At 40.5% G+C, this 27,871-nt stretch overlaps 2 protein-coding genes across 3 annotated transcripts in view; both read left to right on the top strand.

Moving 5' to 3' along the window:
• Positions 1 to 3: 3 nt before the first annotated feature.
• TXNDC12 (thioredoxin domain containing 12) lies at positions 4 to 15,379 on the top strand. Of its 2 annotated transcripts, none has more exons than XM_020788139.3 (7): positions 4 to 229; positions 3,157 to 3,217; positions 6,802 to 6,854; positions 10,445 to 10,518; positions 11,299 to 11,368; positions 11,653 to 11,736; positions 14,189 to 15,379. In XM_020788139.3, the coding sequence occupies exons 1-7, from the start codon at positions 136 to 138 to the stop codon at positions 14,266 to 14,268; spliced, it is 516 nt and encodes a 171-aa protein (XP_020643798.3). In that variant the 5' UTR covers positions 4 to 135; the 3' UTR covers positions 14,269 to 15,379. The 2 variants fall into 2 exon arrangements, with proteins under 2 accessions (XP_020643798.3, XP_020643799.3); XM_020788140.3 differs by having other exon boundaries at positions 8 to 229; positions 11,299 to 11,338.
• An 11,836-nt stretch (positions 15,380 to 27,215) lies between these two features.
• The window catches only part of RAB3B (RAB3B, member RAS oncogene family), a 91,158-nt gene continuing 90,502 nt past the window's right edge, over positions 27,216 to 27,871 (top strand). The window contains exon 1 of the mRNA XM_020788146.3: positions 27,216 to 27,423. The gene's annotated coding sequence lies outside the window, so the exon portion shown is untranslated. The remainder of the gene's footprint in view (positions 27,424 to 27,871) is intronic.

Here is a 27,871-nt window from a genome sequence, read left to right as displayed (position 1 = left end):
CATATCCGTCCGATAACATCACTTCCTCTGAAATAACAAAAAAAAAATAGAAAAACCTGACTTGGATTAATCAGATACTTACGGGTTTGCTGGGCTGATTGGAGTGATCATTCGACGCAGATTTTGGCTGGAATCATGAAGGCTCAGCTGGCAGCGCTGTCCGTTTTCTTCCTTTACTTCATTTGCCAGTTGTTCCTGGCAGCTTCTTCTGGAGAAGCGTTGGGAAAGGGTTAGGCATCTGCTTTTCTCCCTCTTTTCCTATTAGAAGCGACTGTTCCTTGCGAAAAATGTATAAATAAATGCCGGCGGTTCCGTATCGAGGGTCGGATAGTGTTATTTGTAAAGATGTTTGTTTGTGAATGTATTTTTTACCGTCTTAAGTTTCCCTGCTATCTGTCGGAGCGATAATGATCAGCTTCGGGAGACAGCAGTTTCCCCTAGGCCAAGAGCTGGTTCTGAATAATGAAAGAAATGCCTAAGAGACACGGGATGGGGTTTGCAAAAGTACGTATAGACCTTGCACACGCACAAAATTAATACAAACCCCTCTTCCCCTCCCCCATGATCAGTTTCATTCATAACTATTGCATAAGGTAAGTTAAAATTGAATTTCCTTACCATGTAATTTTAAAGGCAACTGTGTTTTTCTGTTAGTAAAGGTAATTAAGTGTACATTTCGGTTCACCTTTGAAAACTTACACCGCCTAGAGTGGTCCATCGGTCCAGATAGGCGGGGTATAAATCAAATAAATAAATAAATACTGTATTTGGAGGGCTCGCTTACTCCAAAGTTTTGTAAGGCAACCATCTTATCTTATTCTCCCCCCTTTTTATGCAAATGATAACCTTATGCCCACTTGGATGCTACATTGGACTGAACGAGATTTTCTTCTGATAAGAAACATGGGCTTGTGTAGGCAGCCTTGGGATGAATTTTCAAAAGCCCTGTACAAGCAAGCAGTTGAGACCTCTGGGGAGAGAAATGTGTCTGTCTTATGACAGTCCCCTGGTAGAGAGTTAAAAGAGAGAGAGAAAAGGATTTCCTACCAAGTGAATTCGGTCCTGAAATGGAAAAGTCCCTTATGTTGTAGAACTGGGGATGCCTGGATTTCATAGACACAGTTTACACCTGTTGCTACATTATAATGGCTTAGACTTTGTCATTTGGAGTTGTCCTTTATTTCACAATAAGCTATCTTGCTAGCAGCCTTTCTCAGCCTTTTAACTACAATCCCCAGTAAGCAACTGGCTAGGAGATTCTGGGATTTGTAGTCCACCACATCTAGAGGGCTCCAAGTTGGGAAATGCTGCTTTATGGAAATGGAATCTATGCCCTATTTTTTTTTAAATGTATGTCATTTTTATATGATAACTGTAATCAGGCCCTCTTTCAATATCTTGAGTATACTAGGGTAATTTTGTTCTTTGTGTAGTGCAACTTGTTTTCCAGTTACCTAGCAAAGAATAGATGTTTATAGGTTGAAAGTGGGAAGTAAGAACTTAACTACTCATTACTGTATGTGTGTTTAATAAGTTTTCTATTTTTTTTCTATAATATTAATGTGCAAGTGTTCACAAACCAAAATTGACTGTGATGGTAATAAACAGTTTAATGAGTTGAATCCTGGTTGGCTGTTTAGGAACAAAATTCTGTTTATGAAAGACCCTGGAATCAGTAGAAAGCACCAGTGTCATGCTGCTCTGAAGAGTTTTGAGTGAGTCCTCTCATGCTGTGTTCTGGAGGCATCCTTCTCAGCCCTTCTGAAGAGCTTCTGAGAGGCACAAGAGCCTACAAATGTATCTCACCCTCTTCCACCTTGAGCAGAACTCTACTAGGCACCATTTTGGATAACTACTTTTTTTCTTTTTTTGTACAAATGTTACACTGGCTAAGTCTGCTTAAAAAGCGACAATAGATTATGTTCATTTTTGCGAATACATCCAGTTAAAACCAGTGGCAATTATTTGATCTGTACTGAATCAGACCAAAATTCTATCTAGTCCTGCATTTTTTTTTCACAGAGTGGGAAGTGAGTTGTCAGTGGCAAGTCCATAAGTAGGACATGAGTGTACTAGTACTGTTTTGCTCATGTTCCCTAGAAATAGTAAGTCATTCTGGAGGTAATTATGACAATGGATGGTCATTTATAGCCTCATCCTCAACACATTTTTTCCAATTTCTTCTAAAAGCATTCAAGATGGCAGCCATCACAGCATCTTGGGATAATCAATTCTGCAGTCCAAGTGGTTACAGTTTAAGTGATCCAGGGAAGAATACTTCCCTATGAGAAAAACGTACATCAGGTCTAGTTTAGCTTGGGGGGGAAAGACCAAGACTATGTGCAGTGTGCACTGCAGTGTGAAAAAGTATTTTGGAATTTCCCATCAGATGATTCCAGTTCTAGTTTTAATAGGAGAGGGAAGAAAGTGTTTCCTTTGTATTTTATTCATAACATATAGAATACTGTATAAATCTTTCTCTGTACTGGTCTTTTCCCCCTGAAGCTAAACATTATTCCAATGTAACGGGGAAGTCTTCCAAGTCCCTTGATTATTCTGGTTGCCCTTTTGCAATTTACTATAGCCTTTGTCAAGAGTGATGACCAGAGATGTATCCAGGATTCCAGACAGTTCTGTGTAAGAAAGCAGTAGGATAATAGCAGATTTATTTTTAAATCCACTTTTCTGCTTATGCCAATGTGGAGATTTCCTTCTTTTTCTTTTCTTTTCTTTCTTTCTTTCTTTCTTTTTTTTTTTTTTTTTTTTTGGCAGTAGCTGCAAGTTGGATTGATATCTTTACTGAGCTATTTCTGAGTAGATGTGTAGAGGATTGTTTTTGGTAAAGCTTTTATGCACATGACAAGGCGTTGTGCACATGTTTTCATCCGCTGAAAACCTGACAACAATGTATCTGCAGAGAACATTCAGATAGGCAGAAGGTTTTCAGTGACACAGTTCCAAAGAGATTGATAGACTGTAAATTCCTGCTCCAGAATAATTGCTGTGGGTGCCATGGAGACATGAGGATGTTCTGAGGAATATTATCTATGATTAATATTCTTAATTTCACTGTATGTGTTCAATTATGGGGAATTATTTTGTCTGCTGTGATTAATGTTTCAACTGATGCATATATATCCACTCTTTCCTTCCAAGGTTTTGGAGATCATATTCACTGGAGGACACTAGAAGATGGGAAAAAGGAAGCAGCTGCTAGGTATATTGTACAATAGACTTGTAATGTTATGCATAACTATTCTAGCTATATGGTATGATAATGCTGTAATTTTCATCAGGCCTAATTTAGCGGTACTATTATGTTATTTATGTGTATTTGTCTGTGTTTATATATATGCAAATTATTATATACAGTTCTAATGAATATTATTAGTATTAATATTAGCAATCCCACTCAGACTTCAGTAATTATTATTATAAAAGGTTAATTTTAGTGCATTAAAGATATCACAATTTTCTTCCAAAATCCACTGAGACTAAATTATAGATTAATTAAAATTAATTGGAGATTAAGTTTACTTCGTTATAGAATAAATTTAAATCAGCTTTGAGGACTGTGCATTTTACATTTGGTTCTTATGGAACCAGAAATAGCAAGATCCGTTTGAATAATAAAAGTTTGAAAAGGCTATTTAAATAACAAAGAAGAGATTGCTTGCTTCCCAGGGGAGAGAAACATGGGTTAGAGGCTTGCAATTTGGAGATAATTAAAGGTTTCCTCTTCCAATCAGCACTTAAAAACCTTTCAATAAACAATTAACCCCCCCATCACCTTTTACTAGCATAGTTATGAAATGTGGAGGCAGTGGCAGCTGCTACAGCTTTCCTATAACCCACTTGCACTTCTAGCTGGCACTTTTCTACTTCGTCTGGGCTCAGCAATTTATAGCAGCATTATGTTGTGGGTAAAACTGGTGATATAGGAAGAGGCAGGATAAATAAAGAGTGTATATGTGAGCTGCTTCGGATATCATTGTGCTAAGAAGGAAGCAGAGCAGCCAGATAGTATGTGAAACTGCTTCATAGGTGCTTGTCCATACAAAGGCACTGGAGTGTAGCTTTTAAGATTATGACTAGCCCTTTTTTCTTGGATGTTTTCCACACCTCTCAAAAATGTCATAATGGGTTAGAATACTACTTACGTGTAAATTCTGAATGATCCTGCAGGTTGCTCTTCTAGAAGTAGATTAAACAAGTTAGACTTCATTTCATCTGAGGTAATGTTTTGGATTATAGGGGGAAAATGTACAGGTCTGATATTTTCAAGCTAATGCTTTCCCATTAAACCTGCTCAGTTTTATAGAATTCACAGCAAGGCTCAAATGGGAGATTATCTCCTCATCATGTTCACTTCTTCAGTGCAGAGAAGGTAGACGGGAATGTTTAGTTGATGTCCGGGTGATTTACAATTGATCGACTTCTAGTTAACAACAGCAGTAAAATGATCGGGTTACACCCAGGGAGTCGGCTGAAAGCAAAGGTGACCAGGAGTAGTCTTTAGCATCAAAAGAACTATGAGCTCAGCTTGCTTTAAATTAAAAACAAAGTCCTAGGCTAAGTATGTGTTCACCGATGCCTTTTCTTTAATTCTATATGCATGTCTCTTAGATCTGCACACACCTTCCAGTTTAAACTATGTCTAGCAAGCAAGTTTCCTTCCCTCTGATACAATGGAGCATGCTGACTTAGTGCAACTGTTGAAGTAATTCCAGTTTTGCTAAACAAAAAAAATTGCAAGGAAGTGGTGCCCCGCATGACGACGATAAAGCATTCTGTTAAAATCGCTGTACAGCGAAATTGTCATCATGCAAAAATAAAAACCCAATTGGAATGCATTGAAAACTAGCTAATGCATTCCAATGGGGGAAATACCTGCTTGTCCAGCGAAGGTCCTCCATAGGGCGACCATTTTGCGATCCCTGTCTTGCGGAAATAGGTCTGGAAAACAGCGGGGAGCCATTTTGTGAACTGCCGATCAGCTGTGTTAAATCGTCGTCCAGCGAAAAAACGGTTCCCGAAGCAGGGACCGAATCGTAAAGTAAAAAAAACCCATAAGAAACATCATTTTGCAATCGTTATAGTGATTGCAAAAAAGGCATTGTCAAGCAATTTCGTCATTTAACGGGGTAAGCATCTAGCAGGGCACCACTGTATGTGCTACTGTTAAAGATAGTGATTCATTTAGATCTGCTTCTCAGGCTCCACCTGTGGATGAGTTTTGTAATGGTGTTTTGCTTTGAAGAATTTCATTGGAATAATGCAGTATTGATAATGGCAGAAGGAAGAGGGCTGGCATATTACAGATGAAACTTATGTGGCTAGGTACTTTTTGGGAGAATAATATTCAGATCTCATAATTTAGTTGTTCCTTTGCTATCTTCATAGTGGATGGTAGGAGGAAAAATGCTGAGTAATCAAAGAGTGTCTCCTATCAAAATGTACAAGTGATTTCTTATGAGTTTGGCAACGTATATATGATGCAACTGTTTCTTCAAAGAGGCCAAAATGCCTGTATTGTTATGGATTTTATGTTATGGATGGGTAGGTGGGGCTCGTCAGCCATGGAAGGCAACCCATCTAGGAGAAAGAAAACTCCAATTTCAAACCTCCACTGCCTTGTGGCTATATCCACTCATGGAAAAGGCTTCAGGAGTTAACCTCGAGGCAAAATCCGGAGCTGGAGTCCTGAAGACAGTTCATGTCGTTCTGCCAATTCCTGCGACATTGCTGGAACCAGTTGTATTGGCTCTTGCCTTTCCATTGGACCATTTCAGCAATGTGGAGGGGGGATCTGCTGCTTGGGTAACAGCCTATCCTCCATATTACCTTACCCGGGCTTCATGCTCTGGAGAGGACACTCCTCGATTTAGAGCATGTTACCATAGTCTCTCGAGACTGAAGGATGCCTATGATTATGTAATAGAAAATGATTATGTAAATGTTGACTTATACTAGTAGAACCAGTCAGTGTTAGTTGACTACATAAGATTTATGGCACAGTTTTGTTTTGTTTTATTTTTTAATATGAAATGGCATGGTGTGTGAGAGATGACTTTGTGTAAGGAGACCCACCTCATTATAAATTGTTCTAAAATTACCGCTAAGTTGAAAATGCTGGCTACAGAATCTGCTGATGGGATGGAGAGCGAGCGAGCAATATTCCGACTTCTTAATTTTCAGCACAATAGGTGGATTGCTACAGTGACAGGATCTTATTTCAGCTCAACCTGGGTGTTAACTATCTAAAATTAATCTCTGACTAATTTTGACCCCACTGACTTGGACCCCAAAATATGCTTCCACAATCTGAAACCCTGTTTTTTAAAAGTGTTCATTTTATACTGCTGTTTGTTCATCCTTGCTACAGAAACCTGTATGGCTGCCTTGTTCTATCTTGCTCCAGTGCGTCTGGTCTCCAGACTAGATTTTGTGAGTGATATAGCAAATAAGGAAACAGATTGTTGGACCCAAGTTCTTAACATGAAAATAAGCCTCAGATATGTGGGACTTTGTTTTTGCCTTGGGAGCAAGTATTCTATAGTGTACAAATGAGTAAGACATATTAGTTGAAACATGGAGCTAAGCGGAAGGTCTTTCTTTCTATAAAATACACCATATATAGTAGTTTTGCTTTACAAGGCAATCCAATGCAAGTTTACTTCAGAGTAGTTCTTCGCTGTGTTTTCTAGGGATTGCTCCCTAGTAAGTGTGCTTCAGACTGCAGCCTAATATGCCCTATTAGGGCACATTAATATTGTGTTTCAATCTCTTTCTTTTTTTTAGTGGGTTGCCTCTCATGATAATCATTCACAAATCCTGGTGTGGTGCTTGTAAAGGTAAGATAAATCTTCTTTAACAGCATTTCCACATCTTTAACTGGTTATGTAAAATGAGTAAAAGAAAACACTATTGCAATTATTTCAGAGAATGTGTGTGTTGCTTTCAAATGTTAACTCTTAAGGCTACACTTACTGTGGAAACAAAATAAGGCTGTGGGTAGTAAATGAGTGTATATGTGAACTGTTGCATACAATAATAACAATGATGATTGTGTGTAGTCATGTTGGTAATAACCACAGGGTTTTCTAGGTATAAAGTACTCTGAAGTGGTTTACTAGTCCCTTCTTCTGGTGACAGTTTGTGCAGCATGTGCAAGGCTGTACAGATAGGAGGACATCTATCATCAGTCACACATCTTCTGTGTGATTTTGGTTGGCCTTTCTCCAGGGAGGCACAGTGGGGATTCAAATTCCCAGCTCCTGGCTCTGTAGATAGTCACTTCAACCTGGCTCATTGCATATCATAATATTGAATAATATTACACTAATATTGCTCTAATAGAATAATATTACTCTAAGCATGAGTATAATTGCCCAATGAATTGAAATCATATATTTCTAGATTAGAAGTAATCATTTGTTTTATTAAATCACATAAAAACAAAGAAGACGAAGTATTGAGCATGTATTGGTCAGCTTTGCTTGTGTGTGTGTCCACGTTTTGTTTATTTTGGATGTAATATAGATTTAAGGAACTAGATTTGGTAGACAGAGTGCCTGAAGAACTTTGGATAGAGGCTCGTAACATTATACAGGAGGCAGCAACAAAAACCATCCCAAAGAAAAGGAAATGCAAGAAAGCAAAGTGGCTGTCCAATGAGGCCTTACAAATAGGAGAGAAGGGAAGGGAAACAAAATGCAAGGGAGATAGGGAAAGTTAAAGAAAATGGAATGCAGACTTCCAAAGAATAGCAAGGAGAGACAAGAGGGCCTTCTTAAATGAACAATGCAAAGAAATAGAGGGGGGGAAATAGAAAGGGAAAAACCAGAGATCTGTTCAAGAAAATTGGAGATATTAAGGGAACATTTAGTACAAAGATGGACATGATAAAGGACAAAAATGGTAGGGACCTAACGGAAGTAGAAGACATCAAGGAGAGGTGGCAAGAATACACATTGGAATTAAACCAGAAAGATTTGGATCTCTCAGACAACCCAGGTAGTGTGGTTGCTGACCTTGAGCCAGACATCTTGGAGAGTGAAGTCAAGTGGGCCTTAGAAAGCATAGCTAACAACAAGGCCAGTGGAGGTGATGGTATACTAGTCGAACTATTTAAAATCTTAAAAGATGACACTGTTAAGGTGCTACACTCAATATGCCAGCAGGTTTGGAAAACTCAGCAGTGGCCAGAGGATTGGAAAAGATCAGTCTACCTCCCAATCCCAAAGAAGGGCAATGCCAAAAAATGCTCCAACTACCGTACAATTGCACTCATTTCACACGCTAGCCAGGTGATGCTCAAAATCCTACAAGGCGGGCTTCAGCATTATGTGGACTGAGAACTCCCAGAAGTACAAGCTGGATTTCGAAGGGGCAGAGGAACTAGAGACCAAACTGCTATCATGTGCTGGATTTTGGAGAAAGCCAAAGAGTTCCAGAAAAACATCTACTTCTGCTTCGTTGACTATTCAAAAGCCTTTGACTGTGAGGACCACAACAAACTATGGCAAGTTCTTAGAGAAATGGGAGTGTCTGACCATCTTATCTACCACCTGAGAAATCTATATGTGGGACAGGAAGCAACAGTTAGAGCTGGATATGGAAGAACTGGAAAGGAGTACGACAATGCTGTCTATAGTCTCCCTGCTTATTTCACTTATATGCAGAATAGATCATGTGAAAGGCTGGACTGGATGAATCCCAAACCGGAATTAAGATTGCCGGAAGAAATATCAACAGCCTCAGATATGCAGATGATTCCACTCTGATGGCAGAAAGTGAGGAGGAATTAAAGAACCTCTTAGAGTGAAAGAGGAGACAGCAAAAAAAAAAAAAAAAAAAAAAAGGTCTGAAGCCCAACATCAAAAAACTAAGATCATGGCCACTGGTCTCCTCAACTCCTGGCAAACAGAAGGGGAAAAATATGGAGGCAGTGACAGATTTTACTGTCTTGGGCTCCATGATCAATGCAGATGGTGACACCAGCCATGAAATTAAAAGACACCTGCTTCTTTGGAGGAAAGCGATGACAAACCTAGACAGCATCTTAAAAAGCAGAAACGTCACCTTGCTGACAAAGGTCCGCATAGTCAAAGCTATGGTTTTTCCAGTAGTGATACATGGAAGTGAGAGCTGGACCATAAAGAAGGCGGACAGCCAAAGAATTGATGCTTTTGAATTGTGGTGCTGGAGGAGACTCTTGAGAGTCCCTTGGACTGCAAAGAGAACAAACCTATCCATTCTGAAGGAAATCAACCCTGAGTGCTCACTGGAAGGACAGATCCTGAAGCTGAGGCTCCAATACTTTGGCCATCTCATGAGAAGAGAAGACTCCCTGGAAAAGACCCTGATGTTGGGAAAGTGTGAAGGCAAGAGGAGAAGGGACGACAGGATGGTTGGATAATGTCATCGAAGCTACCAACATGAATTTGACCAAGCTCCGGGAGGCAGTGGAAGACAGGAGGGCCTGGCGTGCTCTGGTCCATGGGGTCACAAGGAGTCGGACACAACTTAACGACTAAACAACATAACATATTTTACTTACATTTGTAAAGTTAAGTCCCTAGGAAAGGTAAAGGAAGAGCTAAGTTTTGACTAAAGGGTTTCCAACAGGACTGAAGTACAATGTAGCCCTATCCATGTCTACTCAGAACTAAACCGTGTTGAGTTTAGTGTGACTTACTCTTGGATAACAAGTATATGATCGCAGCCTTAGCCCCTTTTGGTCCTTTGTATTTACAAACAATGTGATGCTTTAGAAACAATGTACAGTGGTGCCTCGCATTACAATGTTAATTCGTTCCAGCGAAATCGCTGTAGAACGAAAACATCGTAAAGCGATTTTTAAAAGCCCATAGAAATGCATTAAACCCTGATTAATGTGTTCCTATGGGCTTGAAACTCACCGTCCAGTGAAGATCCTCCATACCGCGGCCATTTTTGCTGCCCTTGCCGCGAGAAATCTGTCCCAGAAAACAGCGGGAGGCCATTTTTTTTTTACCCAACAGCCATTTTGAAACTGCCGATCAGCTGTGCGAAAATCTTCGTTTTGCGATAATCGGTTAGCGAAGCAGGTAACCGATCATCACAAAGCGAAAAAAACCCATAGGAAACATCATTTTGCGATTGCTTTCGTGATTACAAAAACTTCTTCGTTATGCGATTTCTTCGTTAAATGAAGCGCTCGTCTTGCAAGGCTCCACTGTATATCAAATTAACAATTATGTCCCGTCTAGTTTGGACACATTTAAAGCGTATATAGGATTGTAGACATAGTTTCCACTGGAGTCCTGGGAACTTCCACATTGCTTAAGTGGGCTCTAACTTTGACCAGCTTAGTCCAGATCCAATCCTATGACCAAGTATGTATGTACGTGCTTGTACTTCCTTACTCTTCTGACTTTTTTCCTTTTTATATTTCCCTTAGCTTTAAAACCAAAGTTTGCTGAATCAAAGGAAATATCAGAGCTTGCCCATAATTTTGTGATGGTGAACCTTGAGGTGAGTTTCAGATAGCTTCTGTGATACAGAAATTGAATATTTGTTTCTGAAATCTTCCTTTCAGTGCTTTTTCTAGGATAATTTATATAGATAACAAAAAATAGCTGCCAAATAATATTTATCTTTCAGGATAAAAAGAAAACTCTTCATTAATTTGTTCATTATTTCTTGCTGAACGCTCTTAAAATTTTGTATGAACAATTGTCCTAAAACTATATTACTATAACTATATTATGTCCTAAAACTATAATTTCACAAATACTATTAAAAATATAAGCCATTGCTACGGTTTGATACTCTTTTCAAGGAGTTTCACTTGTTGTAACTAGAATTATCTAAAAGGTATTTCAGGAACATAGGTAGACTGTTATACTGCTGGTTCGTCTAACTTTGTCCAGTCTGCTCTGACTAGCAGCAGGCCTCCAGGATTTCAGAGAAGAGTTTTTCTCAGCTATACCTGGAAATATGGATACCCAGTGTGGTGTAATGGATAGAGTGATGGTCTAGGACTCAGCCGACCTGGGTTTAAATTGCTACTCATCCATAGAGCCTCATTGGGATGTGTGGAATTTAACCACACCTTAAACATCTCAGTTACCTATAAGCATTGCTGTAAGTTGATTCCGACTGACGGCACATAACAACAACATACCTGGAGATACTAGAGATTGAACCTAAGGGCCTCTTACATGCTGTACTACTGACCTATTGTGAATTATTAAGAGAGATGCATATGGAAGTCATATTAATATGTTCCTTTACCTTATCTCTTACTTGCAGGATGAAGAGGAACCCAAGGATGAAGCATTTAGCCCTGATGGTGGTTACATTCCCAGAATTCTTTTTATGGGTGGGTGAAAGGGAAAAAAAGGCCTTTTGGAGGGATACACTGATTCAAATGCAACACCTTAAAAGTACAATGAGATTTTCTTTTACTCTCTTCCTCTCTCCTCACAGCCCTCTTTGTTGCTCAAAAACCTGGTCTGGAGAGGTTTCCAGCTCTCTGGAGCAGATTTTGAGGGTGCAAGGTCATAATTTCCCTATATCCATAAATAGAAGACAATCCATTAATGGAATTGGATCCAGCACAAGATTCCCATTAAATAGCTATTTTAATTGTTCCCTTTTTTATAGATCCCAGTGGAAAGGTGCATCCAGAGATCATAAATGAGAGAGGAAACCCCAGCTACAAGTATTTCTATACTAATGCTGAACAAGGTATGTGCAAACTGCACAGTAAGTTGATGTCTTAGATTCAGTCCACTTGTGGGGTGTTTTTCAGCCTAATATGAACCATGTCAGAGATATCCACTAAGTTGAATAGGCTGGGAAAGCATTTGCAAAAATATCGTACTATTCTTTTCTGTTTATCTCTGGCAACATCTGACACAAGGCTGCTGCAAGTGCACTTGTGTTTTATAACTCTCTAATCTTGTACGAAAAAAAAATTCTGCGTTAGGTGGATTAAACTGTATTTATAGGTTGTGTCTTCTCAGTTTCTAGTGTTTCTAACAATACTGAGTTTATTCTCAAAGGCTTTCATGGACAGGATCTGATGGTTGTTGTGGGTTTTTCGGGCTCTTTGGCCGTGTTCTGAAGGTTGTTCTTCCTGACGTTTCGCCAGTCTCTGTGGCCGGCATCTTCAGAGGACTGGAGTAGGAACTCTAACAAGCTCTGAATCGATAACAGAAAAGCAAATAACCCCTTACAACCATGTCCTACGTACTGGCTGTCCCACTAAATTGTTCCCCCCCCCCCCCAAATTCCTGATAGGAATAAGCACTTCTGGTTCTCCAGATGTTTCTAGGCTGCAATTCCCATGATCTCTTGCCATGGTCTTGCTGGCTAGAGCTGATGGGAATTGTAATCCAAACACATTGGGAAGGCAGAGTTGTCCACTCCTGATCTAGGTGGGCTTTTCCGTCTCACGCAATACCAGAACCAGGGGACATCCGCTCAGATTGAGTGTTGGGAGAGTGAGAACAGACAAAAGAAAATATTTCTTCACAGTCTGTGAAACTCCTTGCCACACGATGTGGTGATGGCATCTGGCTTAGATGCCTTTAAAAAGGGATTGGACAGATTTCTGGAGGAAAAATCCATTGCAGGTTACAAGCCATGATGGGAATGTATAATCTCCAGGCTTCAAAGGAAGGTAGTTCAAAATGCCAGATGCAGGGGAGGGGTATCAGAAGACAGGTATCTAGTTGTCTTGTGTGCTCCCAGAGGCATCTGGTGGGGCCACTGTGAGATACAGGAAGATGGACTAGATGGGTCCTTGGCCTGATCCAGCAGGGATGTTCTTATGTGGTAGCTCTTTAGAGCTACTTACTGATTTAGAAAACTGTGTAGCTATCGGAGTGACTTGCTTCTGTCAGGAATCATAGACTAAAGCACATAGTATCATTAGGAAGAAGAAAGAGAAACCACCAGGTAAAGAACAAACAAACAGAACTCAGATTGTGCCAGAAACAGAGTTTGGATCAAAGAGTCTCAAAGAAAAAGCCACACCCCTCAATGTGTGTGTGTGTGTTTAGTCGTTTAGTCGTGTCCGACTCTTCGTGACCCCATGGACCAGAGCACGCCAGGCCCTCCTGTCTTCTACTGCCTCCCGGAGTTGTGTCAGGTTCATGTTGGTTGCTTCGCAGACACTGTCCAGCCATCTCATCCTCGGTCGTCCCCTTCTCCTCTTGCCATCACACCTTCCTAACATCAAGGTTTTTTCCAAGGACTCTTTTCTTCTCATGAGATGGCCAAAGTACTGGAGCCTCAGCTTCAGGATCTGTCCTTCCAGTGAGCACTCAGGGTTGATTTCCTTTAGAACTGATAGGTTTGTTCTCCTTGCAGTCCAGGGGATTCTCAAGAGCCTCCTCCAGCACCACAATTCAAAGGCATCAATTCTTCGGCGGTCAGCTTTCTTTATGGTCCAGCTCTCACTTCCATACATCACGACAGGAAAAACCATAGCTTTGACTATTCGGACTTTTGTTGGCAAGGTGATGTCTCTGCTTTTCAAGATGCGGTCAAGATTTGTCATCGCTTTCCTCCCAAGAAGAAGGCGTCTTTTAATTTCAGGGCTGCTGTCTCCATCTGCAGTGATCATGGAGCCCAGGAAGATAAAATTTGACACCCTCTTCTAATCTGCCATTCTCAGTTTTTTGTTTCCTACTCCTCTTATACTCTGGATCACAAATTCTCTCTTAGCAAATGAGAGCAGTTTTGGCAGGTCTATTCTTATTTTGAATCTGTAGCTGGGGGGAAAGGGGAAGAAGTGAACATAGAGAAAAGTCCTCCCTGCCCTAGGAGGTAGCCATGTTAGTCTGTTATACCAAAGACAACAAAGAGTTCTATGGCAACTTTAACACTTGACAAAAGCTTTCACGGACTGCAGCCCACTTCTTCAGATGCAAAAGATATAGCTTCAGTAGACAGACATTTATACAGCAATGGATAAAATAAGAGTATGAGTTATAATGGAAGTGCAAATGCTTCTAGGAAAGCAGGCATCATGAAAGGAAATAAACATTTTTTGTACAGAGGACCTTTATATTATTGTTTGTGTGTACATTTCTTCGAATAATTTACATAACCTGTTAATATTATTGCTTTGCACATTTATGTAAACAGAACAGAACCAAGTACTAATTATCTCTTGTACTTAATGTTGCAGTCATCCAGGGAATGAAGGAAGCCCAAGAGAAGTTAACAGGCGATGCTTTCAAGAAAAAACATCTTGGTGATGAATTATAATACATTGGAGAACAGTTTTATATAGGTTCTGAGTCAAAAATTAGATATGGATCTTCATCTTTCTTATTTTTTTTCAGATGAGGAATTGTAGCTGCACTGAAAAAATGTTTTTCCTATTGATAACTTGTTAAAACAAATACTGTCTCATTTTCTCACAGTGAAAGAAAATATAGAATTATGTCTTCTTGTTTACATTGAAATACCTATTTATAAGAGAAGGAATGTTAATAATCTTCAACTAACTAGCACATACTTCAGCACTGACAAATTAGCATCCAGTGGAGTTTAATTCTTCATGAAATGCATTTTTCTATATGAGGAAAAGGCTGGTATGTGGTTTATAATGATGATGTTAGCCTTACAAAATACTCTCTTTTACTGTCATCATAAATATACTTACAACTAAATTGTCTAGTTTCTTGAAGAATTTCAAAATATTAAAGATTGTAGTATAGAATATCCCTTTTATTGTTCAATATAAACTGTAGCAAGGATAGGTAACCAGGCCTTCTGATATTTTGGGCTATCACTCCCATTGTATTTTATGCTTAATGGACCCAAAGGGGATTTTAGTCCAAAATGTAAAGGGTATCGGGCTGCCTAAACTGAGCCGTATATGTGGGTCTCAACAAGCCAAATATGCTCAACTAGTTAATCTGATATGATAGACTTGATCTCCTATTTGCTTAACAACCAGCATGAGGAATATTGGATATCCAAACGTGTCTATTTGTGTATGTGGGTCCTCTCTGGTTCATTTAGACCAGTGGTTCCCAACCTTGGGTCCCCAAATGATCTTGGGCGAAAACTCCCTGAAGAACTCCTGGAAGGCGTCACCACTAGCTGTGCTAGCCAGGATTTCTGGGAGTTTTCATCCAAGAACATCTGGGACCCAAAGTTGGGGACCACTGATTTAGACAAATGTTTTTCCATTTGTGTACATGTATTTAGTTATTTTACTAATGAAATCAAAGAAACATATTGAAGCGTTTTGTGTTCAACATTTTCTCACTTGCTGAATGTTCTTGGTAAATGCCTTGCTCCATCATATTGTACTGTATTTTTATACTGAGGTAAACAATAAAATTTGATTTTTAATTTTTCATTTCAATTTGAGACAAGAAGAACATTTTCCCTCTTCTCCTTTTAAGGACTAGAGTTGTCAACATCCAAATGCTTAATTTTTTTTTCTTCTCAAAATGTTTATACACATTGGTATTTTTAGCTTTAAAAATACATTACCTTCCGTGGCTATGTCAATAATGCTTTTTTCTCAGGATTTAATCATCTCTTCAACAAAATTTATTGAGAATTGTTCTGACAATGTACCTGTTGACCTGAAAATAAATTGACTCCTACTGGTTCTAAATAACTAATAGCATTCACATTGTTCGCTAAGTAACAATTGTGTAATCGGTCCTATTCAAAAGCAACAAACTTCGTATATTTAAAGGGAGAAAAGGTACTGTCAACTTGCCACGGTACTTGCAGACACATGGTTCCTAATACAATCAATCAAAGGTATTGTATAGCTATTCCATCTTTCCCTTCTTTTACTAGGTAAGAAAAAAGGTAGTGAGGAGAAACATAGAAGGATGATTAACAGGAGGTAATGACATCAAACCACCTGCTAACTCCATGATTGAGACTCAGCAGTTCTGCAACAAAAGCCGTGTTTGGAACCACCAAAACTAGAATTCAGCTGTAACATTCTGCAGTAGTTGATTTTATTGTCTGCCTCCCTTTCAGTCTAGCCCAACTGGGATCTGTAGCTTTCACAGATCTATAACATTTACATTTAAGCTGCTGCAGTTATTGCTTTATGCAGGTGGAAGGGATTGCCACTCTCGAATTGGCCTTCTCAACCATACTAGATGCGGTTCCAAGACCTCTATTCCAGAGCACGTTATTATAGTCTCTTGAGACTGAAGGATGCCTACTATGCAGGTTATACTCTAAACAGTGCTTGAAAAGAAACAAATCGACTTTCTCTATTAACTGTGAATACACAAATAATATTTTCCACTTATGGCACTTATCTACATTTGAATCTGGTATATTTAATAACAGTTTTCATGTGTGCTTTGTATCATTTAATTTCTTTTCCCCCTCTCAAATCATCTTTGGCTCCTTAAATTGGTTAAATATCTACTACACTAGATTATATTTTTGTAAATATGTCATGACAGTTCCAGAGAAGGGACTTACTCACTCCTACTAATTGTAACTATGGTTCAAGACTATTTTACACAGAGTTTGCACTAATTGCAGAAAAGAGTATGGCAGTGCAATTCTGCCTGGATTTATTTGCTGGCACTGTTTCCAGAAGCAAGCAGATGTACATAAATTCTCTATATTTTCCAGTTTTCTAGTTAATGATTGGAAACAGTGTTACAGCAGTCGGGGGAATCACAGTGGTTATGGTATTTAAAAGCTACCAGTGTAACCGGACAGTGCACGCATACAGTATATATGAATTTCACTCAGTACAACAATGACCAATTTATGTGAATGGGACTTGGGAATGTTTTAGTGTGCATAGCAAGCAGATTTGTGCATTTATTGTGTATCTTTTGGGGAATACTGACCAAAAGGGTTCCAGTGGTTTTCTAATGTAGCACAATGGTTCCCATATTTGGGCACCAAATTATCTTAGACAGTTTGTGTGCTCTGACACCAAAAAAAAGGTGTACACCTGATCACACTTAAAGCAGTTCCCATCCATTTGTTGGGGAAATCACTCTATTGCTGGACCAAAACATGGATTTGGGTCATGTTGGAACACTATTCCCTGTATGTCATGTGATCCCCAAGAAAGAGCTATACCAGATTGTACCACAAGCATTTCAAAATGTGGGCTGTGTGCCCATATGTTCACACCCAGTCTCTTGCCACAGTTGATACCATAACCAGAAGACTATTGTATTTCAAGCTCAGTACTATAGACAAAACTCTGACAATTCGGTGTGCTGACTAAGCTTTCTGGGAGTTTGGATCCTAAGAACATCTGGGAATTCAAATTCAGAAACTGCTGCTTTAGTGGAAAGACAGGATAAAAATAAAATTATTTTAAAAAAGGTGACTTACAATAAGTATGTATCAAATGATTTATAGCATAATAACAGTAAAAGAAGGAGGTTGTCCCCAAGTAATAGAATAGCCTTTTAAGATCTGTCTACAGACCATAAGAAAGGAAATAACCATATTATTAGGGAAGCAAATCTCAGAATTTTAATCAGTCACTGAAAAGATTCTATTCCTGGTATTAGGATCTAAGTAACATTGGTGGCAGGTCTAAGATCAGGACCTGTGAAGCTGATGCTGGAGCTCATGTGGATGTAAGTAGCCTTTTAGTCTGGTCCCAAGCCATTCAGAATTTTAACAGTAGTACCAGCATCACCATTCTACCATAGAAGAAAAATATTTGTAAATATCCCTCTAGCAAGGGAGACAATCTTGACACTTCCATGAAAATATGTAGCTTGTATTTATTTGGCTGAAATCCTGTTACCTTACACCTATGGGTGATAATGTTGCAGGTGCGGTGTGTGTGTGATGTAATAAAAAAAAATCCTATTTCTGTTTCACAGCTTTTTTGACTATGGTGTAATCCTTTTTTTCATGTGGAAATAGCAGGAGCAATGAGATGAAAAGGTTTTAATTATGGAAAATCTCTCCCTGCTGATAATGTCATCCACTGGTTGTGATTTTCAGTAATTAAATAATTTTCTCCTTTTGTCTGACAGCTTCTATGGCTTCCACATGATGAAAGGGATTACATGGTTGCTCAAAAAGCTGTGGACAGAGGCAGGGAGCTTTTTATTCCTGAAAATTGCCATCTGCCCAGGAGATCAAGTGTAATTTATACAACAGGATTTCAGCCTTTGCATAATATCTTTGTGCTGAAACCAATTTTCACCTTAACTAGAGCAAATCCATTGAAATGGATGGGCTTGTCAGTCAAATTGTAAATCCCACTGACTTCAGTGCCTTTAATTGGGACTAAAATTTCATTTGGTCCATTACTGACTGTGACGTGTGCCATGACGTCACCTGCCTGTCTTGGCTAAGGCTGGAGTTTCCTGGCCTATGGCAAGGCAGGAGGTGGGTCTTATAGGGGTGGAGCTTGTGTATATAAGGGGGGTGTACAAGGAGAGAGAAGGTGGTTGAGGTGGTTGAGGGTTGGTTGTTGGGGAATTAGAGAGTGACAGGGTTAGATGTAGGTTAGGTAACTGTGTGTAACTGTGTGTTAAGAAACTAAGAACTGTGCAGGGTGAAGGTCTGATATATATAGTAGTACAAGTAATTCTTTTAATCAGTGATTATCATTTTAAGTCTGTATTCAATAAATCATTATTTTTATTTTAAAATCCATACATAGTCTGAGGTGTCAGGTTTATGTGTGGTTGGTGGCAGCGAAGTACTGTGTGTGTGTGTGTGAAGGATCGTGGCCTGTCATCTCTAGTGGTGACGTAAGAAGAGGTGGCAGCCGTGACAAAACTGGTGCCAGCGGGTGGGATACGAGTTGTCCAGTTGCCCAGTTGTCCAGAAAAGCCTTGGCTAGTGTGACCAGAGCAAAAGGATTTCAGTTAGGTGCACCTGAAGTGGGGTGTGGGTAACTCTCTAGGATTTGTCTCCAGGGGGGAGCAGATCTAGTAGAGAGGCACCTAAAACTTCAGAGTGAGGGAACTGACTTATGAGCTCTAGAAGGTCCATTTTGTGAGGGAGATTGACCCAAAATAGAAGGCTGGTGTGACTTGGTCTGAGAGTCCAGAGTTGGGAGAACTCAGTAGGGACAGACAGACCAAGGGCAGCGAAGATTTGGGATCTCTCTAGTGAACTACAGAACCTGAGAGAGGGTGAAGCTGTGGTGGATTTTGGAAGTAGAGCCAAGGGCAGAAAATTAAAGTAGCTCTAAAGCTGGCAAGAGGCCCAGTGAAGGGGCAGAAGCCATTAGAGACTACAGTAACAAGCCTAGCCATATCTGTTTGTATACCCTGTTAGAGAGTGTCAGACCTTAGCACAGAAAAAAAAAAAAGTGACGTTTTAAACAGAGGCTTGAAAATAGAAAAGAGCCTTCTGTGTGATTAAAATGCCTCTCACGCGCAGTCAAATGGCAGAAGTGAGTGAACAAAGAGACCAAGCAATGTCAGACTGGTCTGGGGATGAGTCAAATGGTGAGGGAAGAGTTGCCTCAGTGCAGGAAGAAGCTAATGGTGAACAGTTATCAGAACTGAGGAAAATTCAGTTAGCCCAAGCACATGAATTTCAAATGAAACAGCTAGAAAAGGAGGAAAGAATAGAAAGGGAAAGAATTGCCCTAGGAAAAGAGGAAAGAATAGAAAGGGAGAAAATTGCTCTGGAAAGGGAGCGTATGGCTTTTGAACTTAGGAAATTGGAAATACTGAACCAAAACAACAACAACAACAGAGATTCTGGTACTGAACCAAGCCAGTTATCAAAATCAGATTTGAAGAAATTTCCTACATATAAACAGGGGGATTGTCCTGAAAACTTCCTTAAAATCTTTGAACGAAGTTGTGCTGATTTTTCTGTGAGGGAAACAGAGAAAATGATAATTCTGAGGTCTCTCCTGAGTGGAAAAATGGCTGACGTGTATGCTGATATGCCAGTTGAGCTCAGTAAAGATTATTCAGAGTACAAAAAAATGGTTTACAATCGTTTTGGCATTAACTCAGAACATCTCAGAATGAAGTTCAGAAAACTTTCTAAAAGAGCAGATGAATCTTATACCCAACTGGGTTTTAACTTAGAAAAGTGTTTAGATAGGTGGCTTGAACAGGAGAATGTAAAAACCTTTCAGGAATTGAAAAATGTTGTGGGCCTGGAGCAGTTTTATTCCTTACTCCATGGGGAACTTAAATTTTTAGTTCAAGAACGAAAACCAACTGATGTTAGAAACGCTGCTCAAATAGCTGATTTTATTTCTCAAATAAGGGGTCCTAGTTGTTATGAGGGGAGAAGTGTGAGGAAAACATGGGACCCAAAGTTCTCTAAAGAACAAGCACAGAGACAGACTAAAGTAGGCGGCCATTTTAGTGAAAAGCCCTCAGAACAGGGCCAGCACAGTAAACAAGTTTTGGAGGGAAAAGAGAAACTTGAGAGATTTGATGGGAAAAGCTCATGGGGGGAGAGAATCTGCTTCATTTGCAAAAAGAAAGGCCACATTGCTTCACAATGTTTTAATACAAGGCAAAATAAAGAAATTCCACCTCAGAAAGTTAATGTAAAAGAAGCAAAGGCTGTATTTTGTGTTCAGAGTAAACCTCAAGCTTCTTCTAGTGAAAGCTCTGTTGTCATGGAAACCCAGGCAGAGGCAGTTAGGAGCTCTGAATTGGATACATTGAAGGAGCTACCTCTCGCTGAAGTTGTCCATTGTTATTACATACAGACCAATGCTGCTTTACTGGAATCTGCTGGGGACAGGATAAAAGTTTTTGAAAATGACTATACAGCTTTGAGAGACACCTGTTCTGAAATTTCCATATGCCACTCAGACATAGTACCACAAAGTTGTATGATTGCTGACCAGACTCTATCTGTGAAAGGGATTGGGTCAGAACTAGTTTCACTACCTGTAGCTGACTTGAAAATTGAATATCAAGGGTGGAAGGGATTGTGGAGAGTGGGGGTGTCTTCTGAGATCCCTACCCCTTTTCTTATTGGTAATGACTTAACAAAGCATGTCAAGAGTGCCCTGGTGGTAACACGTGCACAATCAGTACAAAGTGAAGCCAGTAATGAGACTGACTCTCAAGAAACAGAGAAATTTGTACCACAACCTGAGGCATTCTCAGTTGAAATACCTCAGAAAAGCCTCTTTGTCAAGGAACAAACAGCAGATCCCACCTTAAAAGACTGTTTTGCAAAGGTGACTGATAAAGATTTATCACCTGAGTGCCCTGAACGTTTTATTATTAAGGGTGATTTACTTTATAGGGAAAAACTGAATAATATTTCAAAAGGGGGGCCTGAAGTTAAGAGACAGTTGGTGGTGCCTGAGAAATATCGCCCTATGATTCTGGAAAAGGGACATGCAGACATTTTCTCAGCTCATATGGGGATTAACAAGACCAAACAAAGAATAGCCCAAAACTTTTACTGGCCTGATATGGGTAAACATATTAAGAGTTTCTGTCAAAGATGCCATATTTGTCAGAGACAGGGCTCTAATTGTGATAAAACCAAAGCAAAGCTATGCCCATTACCAGTGATTTCAACTCCTTTTACACGTCTAGGGGTGGACATCATAGGTCCAATGCCCAATGCCACTAAGCAGGGGAACAGATTTATTTTAACTATAGAGACCCAGACTGTGGCAGAAGCCTTAGTGAATTACAGGAGTAGGATGGGTTTTCCTTCTGAGACAATCACAGACTTAGGAACCTCTCATATATCCAAACTTATGAAAAGGTTAGGCAGGGGGGTCATTCACATAAATGCCCTGAAGCCTTATTACAGAGAGACCATCCATGTGCAGTTGGCAATAAAAGCGGCTGATAAGGAGGAACATGGGTTGCCCTTCAGGGAAGGGAGGGGCCCACAAAAGTTCAATACACAAAAGGTGCAGATCAGCCCTGCTCTATCCAGAGAACAGCAGAATAGTTGTAGAGCGCTGATTACGAAACCTCAAGAAGTGTTCTCAAACAAACCTGGTGTTGACAAGGGAATGCTACCCAGGACTGACACAGGGAATGCTTCTCAGTCTGTAACACCATATAGAATAAGAGGTTGTTACTTTGACAATATTCGCAGAACGCTAGACGAAATGCTAAACAATCAAATTATTGTACACTCATCTAGCGCTTGGTTAGCCCTTGTAATTTTAATAGACAAGCCGGATGGCAGTGTCAGGTTCTGTGTGTACTACAGCAAGCTATCTTCAGTAACCAAACCTGATGCTTATCCTAGGCCTAGGCTTGATGACATAAGTAAGATGATTGAAGGAAGAAGTGAACCTAAGGCCCAAGAGAAAAGCGCATTTGGTAGTCCATTTGGCCTGTTTGAATTGCGAGTCCTCAGTTTTGGCCTGAGAAACTCACCAGCAACGTTTCAAAGGCTCATGGACCATACTCTGAAAGGGTTTAGTGACTTCACAGTAGCTTATATCGATGACATAGGGGTCTTTAGCAACACCTGGCAAGATCACCTACATCATCTAGAGTTAGTGCTACAAAGGTTGAAAGATGCTGGCTTAACTGTTAAAGCTAGTAAGCGTCAGCTAGGTAACTCAGAGATGAAGTACCTAGGTCACATAGTGGGAGGAGGCCTAATCAAACCTTTAGAGGCCAAGGTAGAAGCAATCCTGAAGTGGCCCAGACCTACCACGAAAAAGAAAGTGAGGTCCTTTCTAGGTCTGGCAGGGTATTACAGAAGGTTTATACCCGGTTTCAGTGAGATTGCTGCGCCTTTATCAGACCTGACAAAGAAGCAGAGCAGCAACAGCGTTTCCTGGTCGGAAGAGTGCGAGATGGCGTTTGGACGGCTGAAAGATGCTCTAACCAACCATCCAGTGCTGCATGCTCCTGACTTCAACAGAGAGTTCATCATCTACACAGATGCGTCTAATGCCGGTGTGGGAGCGGTACTGTGCCAACAGGATGACAGCGGAGACCAACATCCAGTGGCGTACCTGAGCAAGAAGTTGCTTCCCAGGGAGAAGAATCTTTCTACCATCGAGAAAGAATGTTTGGCGATCATCTTTGCGATCCGGAAGCTGAAGGCTTACATCTGGGGTCGACATTTTACCTTGTGCACTGATCACTCACCTCTATCGTGGTTGAGGACTATGAAATCACAGAACAGTAAACTGATGAGGTGGGCGCTTCTTTTGCAGGACTATGATTTCGAGGTTAAGGTGGTCAGAGGGACTATAAACTGTGTGGCTGACGCCTTATCCAGAAGACCAGAAGACGACATCTAAAGGACTTATGGACTCTGTGTATAGTATATGGCAATGTAAAGTGTTTTGAAAGTTATGTATTGTGTTGTGATAAATGTTTACATTGCATGTTTTTATTTACCTGTGTAGAGGAAGTGTAAGTATATCTGTAGTTGTGTTAAAGTGTGTAATAAATGTAATGCTGTGTGTTTGTTGCAGTTGTTTTGGGGAAAAAGCACCTTAGCTTTCCCCCACAAAACAACTTATTAAAGGGGGAAGGTATGTGACGTGTGCCATGACGTCACCTGCCTGTCTTGGCTAAGGCTGGAGTTTCCTGGCCTATGGCAAGGCAGGAGGTGGGTCTTATAGGGGTGGAGCTTGTGTATATAAGGGGGGTGTACAAGGAGAGAGAAGGTGGTTGAGGTGGTTGAGGGTTGGTTGTTGGGGAATTAGAGAGTGACAGGGTTAGATGTAGGTTAGGTAACTGTGTGTAACTGTGTGTTAAGAAACTAAGAACTGTGCAGGGTGAAGGTCTGATATATATAGTAGTACAAGTAATTCTTTTAATCAGTGATTATCATTTTAAGTCTGTATTCAATAAATCATTATTTTTATTTTAAAATCCATACATAGTCTGAGGTGTCAGGTTTATGTGTGGTTGGTGGCAGCGAAGTACTGTGTGTGTGTGTGTGAAGGATCGTGGCCTGTCATCTCTAGTGGTGACGTAAGAAGAGGTGGCAGCCGTGACACTGACAAATCAAGTTACCTTAACTCTGCTAGCTAAGAATATTCCCCTAACCAGGTAGTTGAGAGACAGAGGAGTTGACACTAGCTAGTAAATGTGAATCCAAATCCCTTTCAGCCCAGGACTGTTGAAAATTTTTTACTACTCCCATCTTGACCTAACTTTGTGTGTCTTAACACACTGCTGTGTTGCTGGGCAACAAGAGGTTTGGAGCTGGCATAATAAGGCTCCTTCCTCATTCCTCCTCTAACTCCAAAAGGACCTTTTTGATGGCATAAGGAGTTCTGTCTATAACTCCCTGTGCTGGTGCATCTCTGAATCAGGATTATTATGCAAATATAAAGTTTTACCATTATTTCATAGATCTATGAAGAAGAACAGATTTAAGGAACTAGATTTGGTGGACAGAGTGCCTAAAGAACTATGGACGGGGGCTCGTAACATTATACAGGAAGCAGCAACAAAAAGCATCCCAAAGAAAAGGAAATGTAAGAAAGCAAAGTGGCTGTCCAACAAGGCCTTACAAATTGCCGAGAAGAGAAGGGAAACAAAATGCAAGGGAGATAGGGAAAGTTACAGAAAATGGAATGCAGACTTCCAAAGAATAGCAAGGAGAGATAAGAGGGCCTTCTTAAATGGACAGTGCAAAGAAATAGAGGAAAGAAATAGAGGAAAATAACGGGAAAACCAGAGATCTGTTCAAGAAAATTGGAGATATCAAAGGAACACTTTGTGCAAAGATGGACATGATAAAGGACAAAAATGGTAGGGACCTAACGGAAGCAGATGACATCAAGAAGAGGTGGCAAGAATACACAGAGGAATTATACCACAAAGATCTGGATGTCCTGGACAACCCAGTTAGTGTGGTTGGTGACCTTGAGCCAGACATCCTGGAGAGTGAAATCATGGGCCTTAGAAAGCATGGCTAACAAGGCCAGTAGAGGTGATGGCATACTAGTTGAACTATTTAAAATCTTAAAAGATGACGCTGTTAAGGTGCTACACAATATGCCAGCAGGTTTGGAAAACTCAGCAGTGGCCAGAGGATTGGAAAAGATCACTCTACAACCCAGTCCCAAAGAAGGGCAATTGCCAAAAAATGCTCCAACTACTGTACAATTGCACTCATTTCACATGCTAGCAAGGTTATGCTCAAAATCCTACAAGGCAGGCTTCAGCATTATGTCAACTGAGAACTCCCAGAAGTACAAGCTGGATTTTGAAGGGGCAAAGGAAATAGAGACCAAATTGCTATCGTGCTGAATCGTGGAGAAAGCCAGAGAGTTCCAGAAAAACATCTATTTCTGCTTCATTGACTACGCAAAGCTCTTTGACTGTGTGGACCAGAGCAAACTATGGCAAGTTTTTAAAGAAATGGGAGTGCCTGACCACCTTATCTGTCTCCTGAGAAATCTATATGTGGGACAGGAAGCAACAGTTGAACTGGATATGGAACAACTGATTGGTTCAAAATTGAGAAAGGAGTATGACAAGGCTGTCTATTGTCTCCCTGCTTATTTAACTTATATGCAGAATAAATCATGCGAAAGGCAGGACTGGATGAATCCCAAACTGGAATTAAGATTGCTGGAAGAAATATCAACAACCTCAGATATGCAGATAATACCACTCTGCTGCCAGAAACTGAGGAGGAATTAAAGAACCTCTTAATGAAGGTGAAAGAGGAGAGTGCCAAAAATGGTCTGAAGCTCAACGTCAAAAAAACTAAGATCATGGCCACTGATCCCATCACCTCCTGGCAAATAAAAGGGGAAGATATGGAGGCAGTGACAGATTTTATTTTCTTGGGCTCCATGATCACCGCAGATGGGACAGAAGCCACGAAATTAAAAGACGCCTGCTTCTTGGGAGGAAAGCAATGACAAACCTGGATAGCATCTTAAAAAGCAGAGACATTACCTTGCCGACAAAGGTCCACATAGTCAAAGCTATGGTTTTTCCAGTAGGCATGTATGGAAGTGAGAGCTGGACCACAAGGAAGGCTGACAGCCGAAGAATTGATGCTTTTGAATTGTGGTGCTGGAGGAGACTCTTGAGAGTCCCCTGGACTGCAAAGAGAACAAACCTATCCATTCTGAAGGAAATCAACCCTGAGTGCTCACTGGAAGGACAGATCCTGAAGCTGAGGCTCCAATACTTTGGCCATCTCATGAGAAGAGAAGACTCCCGGGAAAAGACCCTGATGTTGGGAAAGAGTGAAGAGGAGAAGGGGACGACAGAGGATGTAATAGTTGGACAATGTCATCGGAGCTACCAACAGGAATTTGACCAAACTCCGGGTGGCAGTGGAAGACAGGAGGGCCTGGCGTGCTTTGGCCCATGGGGTCACGAAGAGTCTGACACGATTAAACAACAACAATGAAGAAGAAAACAACTATTGATCCAAGAAGGAAAATATGAAAATTTATAATTAGGTAATACATTTTATTGAGGCTAACTCAAATGTCTTGGTAGTTTTTTGATATTTTATTTGGTCCTAATAAAAGTACTGTATTGCCTATCAAGATTTTGAAACTGAAAGTGATTTCAAAAATATTCCTCATTTGCCACCAGGTGGTGTAGCCCATCTTGCTTATTGTAGCTTTGGTATGTAATTTAAGGAGCAATTATGTTTTGTGTTTCCCAAATCTTGATACATTTTTTCGTGGTGACTAATTTATGTGACAGCTTTTGAGCTAATAACACTAACAACAAAAACACTATTTTGAATAATAGATATAACAGTAATAGAACAAAGAAATATTTGGATAATTGACACCGCAATTCCAGTGGATACCAAAGTTGAAGATAAAGAATTGGAAAAATTTACAAAATGCAGTGATGTAATGCTACAACCTAGCAATGGTATAACTAATTTGTGATTAAACACATTTCAGTGGATCCCATAGTCATCAGGGCATTAGGAACAATGCCTTGTAAATTTATAAAATACTATAGTCAGCTGCAGATCTCTGAAAAACCATTAGAGCTGCAAAAAAAAAAAAAAAAAAAAAAAAAACCAACAAACAACCCCCCCCCCAAAAAACCCCAGAAATATTAGGAACAGTATACATAGTACACCAATATTTAATTGATAGGTTTTGGATTAAAACTTGTATCTGTAATTTAATACCAGTCAAAGACTGTGAGGCCTTGGATCTCCCTAAGTCCGAATTAACTTGAGGGCATGCAAAAGGTACCGCTTTTCCACTCTGAGAGAAAAGAGGCGGGAAGCCCTGTCAGAGCTGCAGCAGGCCCGCCCCGTGGGCTGGCCTCTGTCGAAGGCGGGGAGAGGATATGCTGGATTTGTCGCTGAACTGGGTGGCTGCTCTTCTCCAGCCGGAGGTCCGCCCGCGCCTCGGAGCTCTGCTCTCCTTCGGCGGAATCGCCAACCCGCGTCTCCTCGTCCTTCCTTCTTTCTTTCCTTCCTCGCTCGCTCGCTCGGTGCTTTTGATTCCGTTCCTCTCCTGGGGCGCCAAGCGACCTCCTCACCTGTGTGTTCCAGGTAAGAGAAAGGCACGCCACCCCTGCTCCCCCTACAACTTTTCTTGGCCACGGGAGGGTTTAGGGCAACCACACGCGTCATCGCTTCCATTCTGCTTCCATCTCCCCGACACACACACACACACACACACACACACACACACACACACACACACACACACACACACACACACACACACACACACACACACACACACACACACACACACACACACACACACACACACACAAAAAAGCATCAAGCAAGATTCTTGTGGAGAAGCCGAAGGAGGAGAAATACACTGTATATCAAGCCTGCCATACGGAAGAAGGAGAGGCGGAGGTTCTCGCAAAGATAAATCTCAAATCTGAATTAGCCCCGGGAGCTGTTTTCACTCCTAAGGTGCTGAAGCTCTGGAAGCGAAGTGCTTTTGACTGCCTACAGAGCTCCTCTCCAGTCGGGCTCAGCC

Source organism: Pogona vitticeps, chromosome 4 (genome assembly GCF_051106095.1).
Source record: "Pogona vitticeps strain Pit_001003342236 chromosome 4, PviZW2.1, whole genome shotgun sequence".
NCBI classification, from domain to species: Eukaryota; Metazoa; Chordata; class Lepidosauria; order Squamata; family Agamidae; genus Pogona; species Pogona vitticeps.
The sequence above is the reverse complement of the archived record's forward strand: the minus strand, read 5'-3'. Positions and strand labels throughout refer to the sequence as shown.

Bases quoted from the DNA above. Each gene is read 5' to 3' on its own strand.
- TXNDC12 (XM_020788139.3), top strand. From the start codon at position 136: ATGAAGGCTCAGCTGGCAGCGCTGTCCGTTTTCTTCCTTTACTTCATT. The intron at 230-3,156 runs GTTAGGCATCTG...TTTCCTTCCAAG, and splicing joins TGGAGAAGCGTTGGGAAAGG to GTTTTGGAGATCATATTCAC. The intron at 3,218-6,801 runs GTATATTGTACA...TCTTTTTTTTAG, and splicing joins AAAAAGGAAGCAGCTGCTAG to TGGGTTGCCTCTCATGATAA.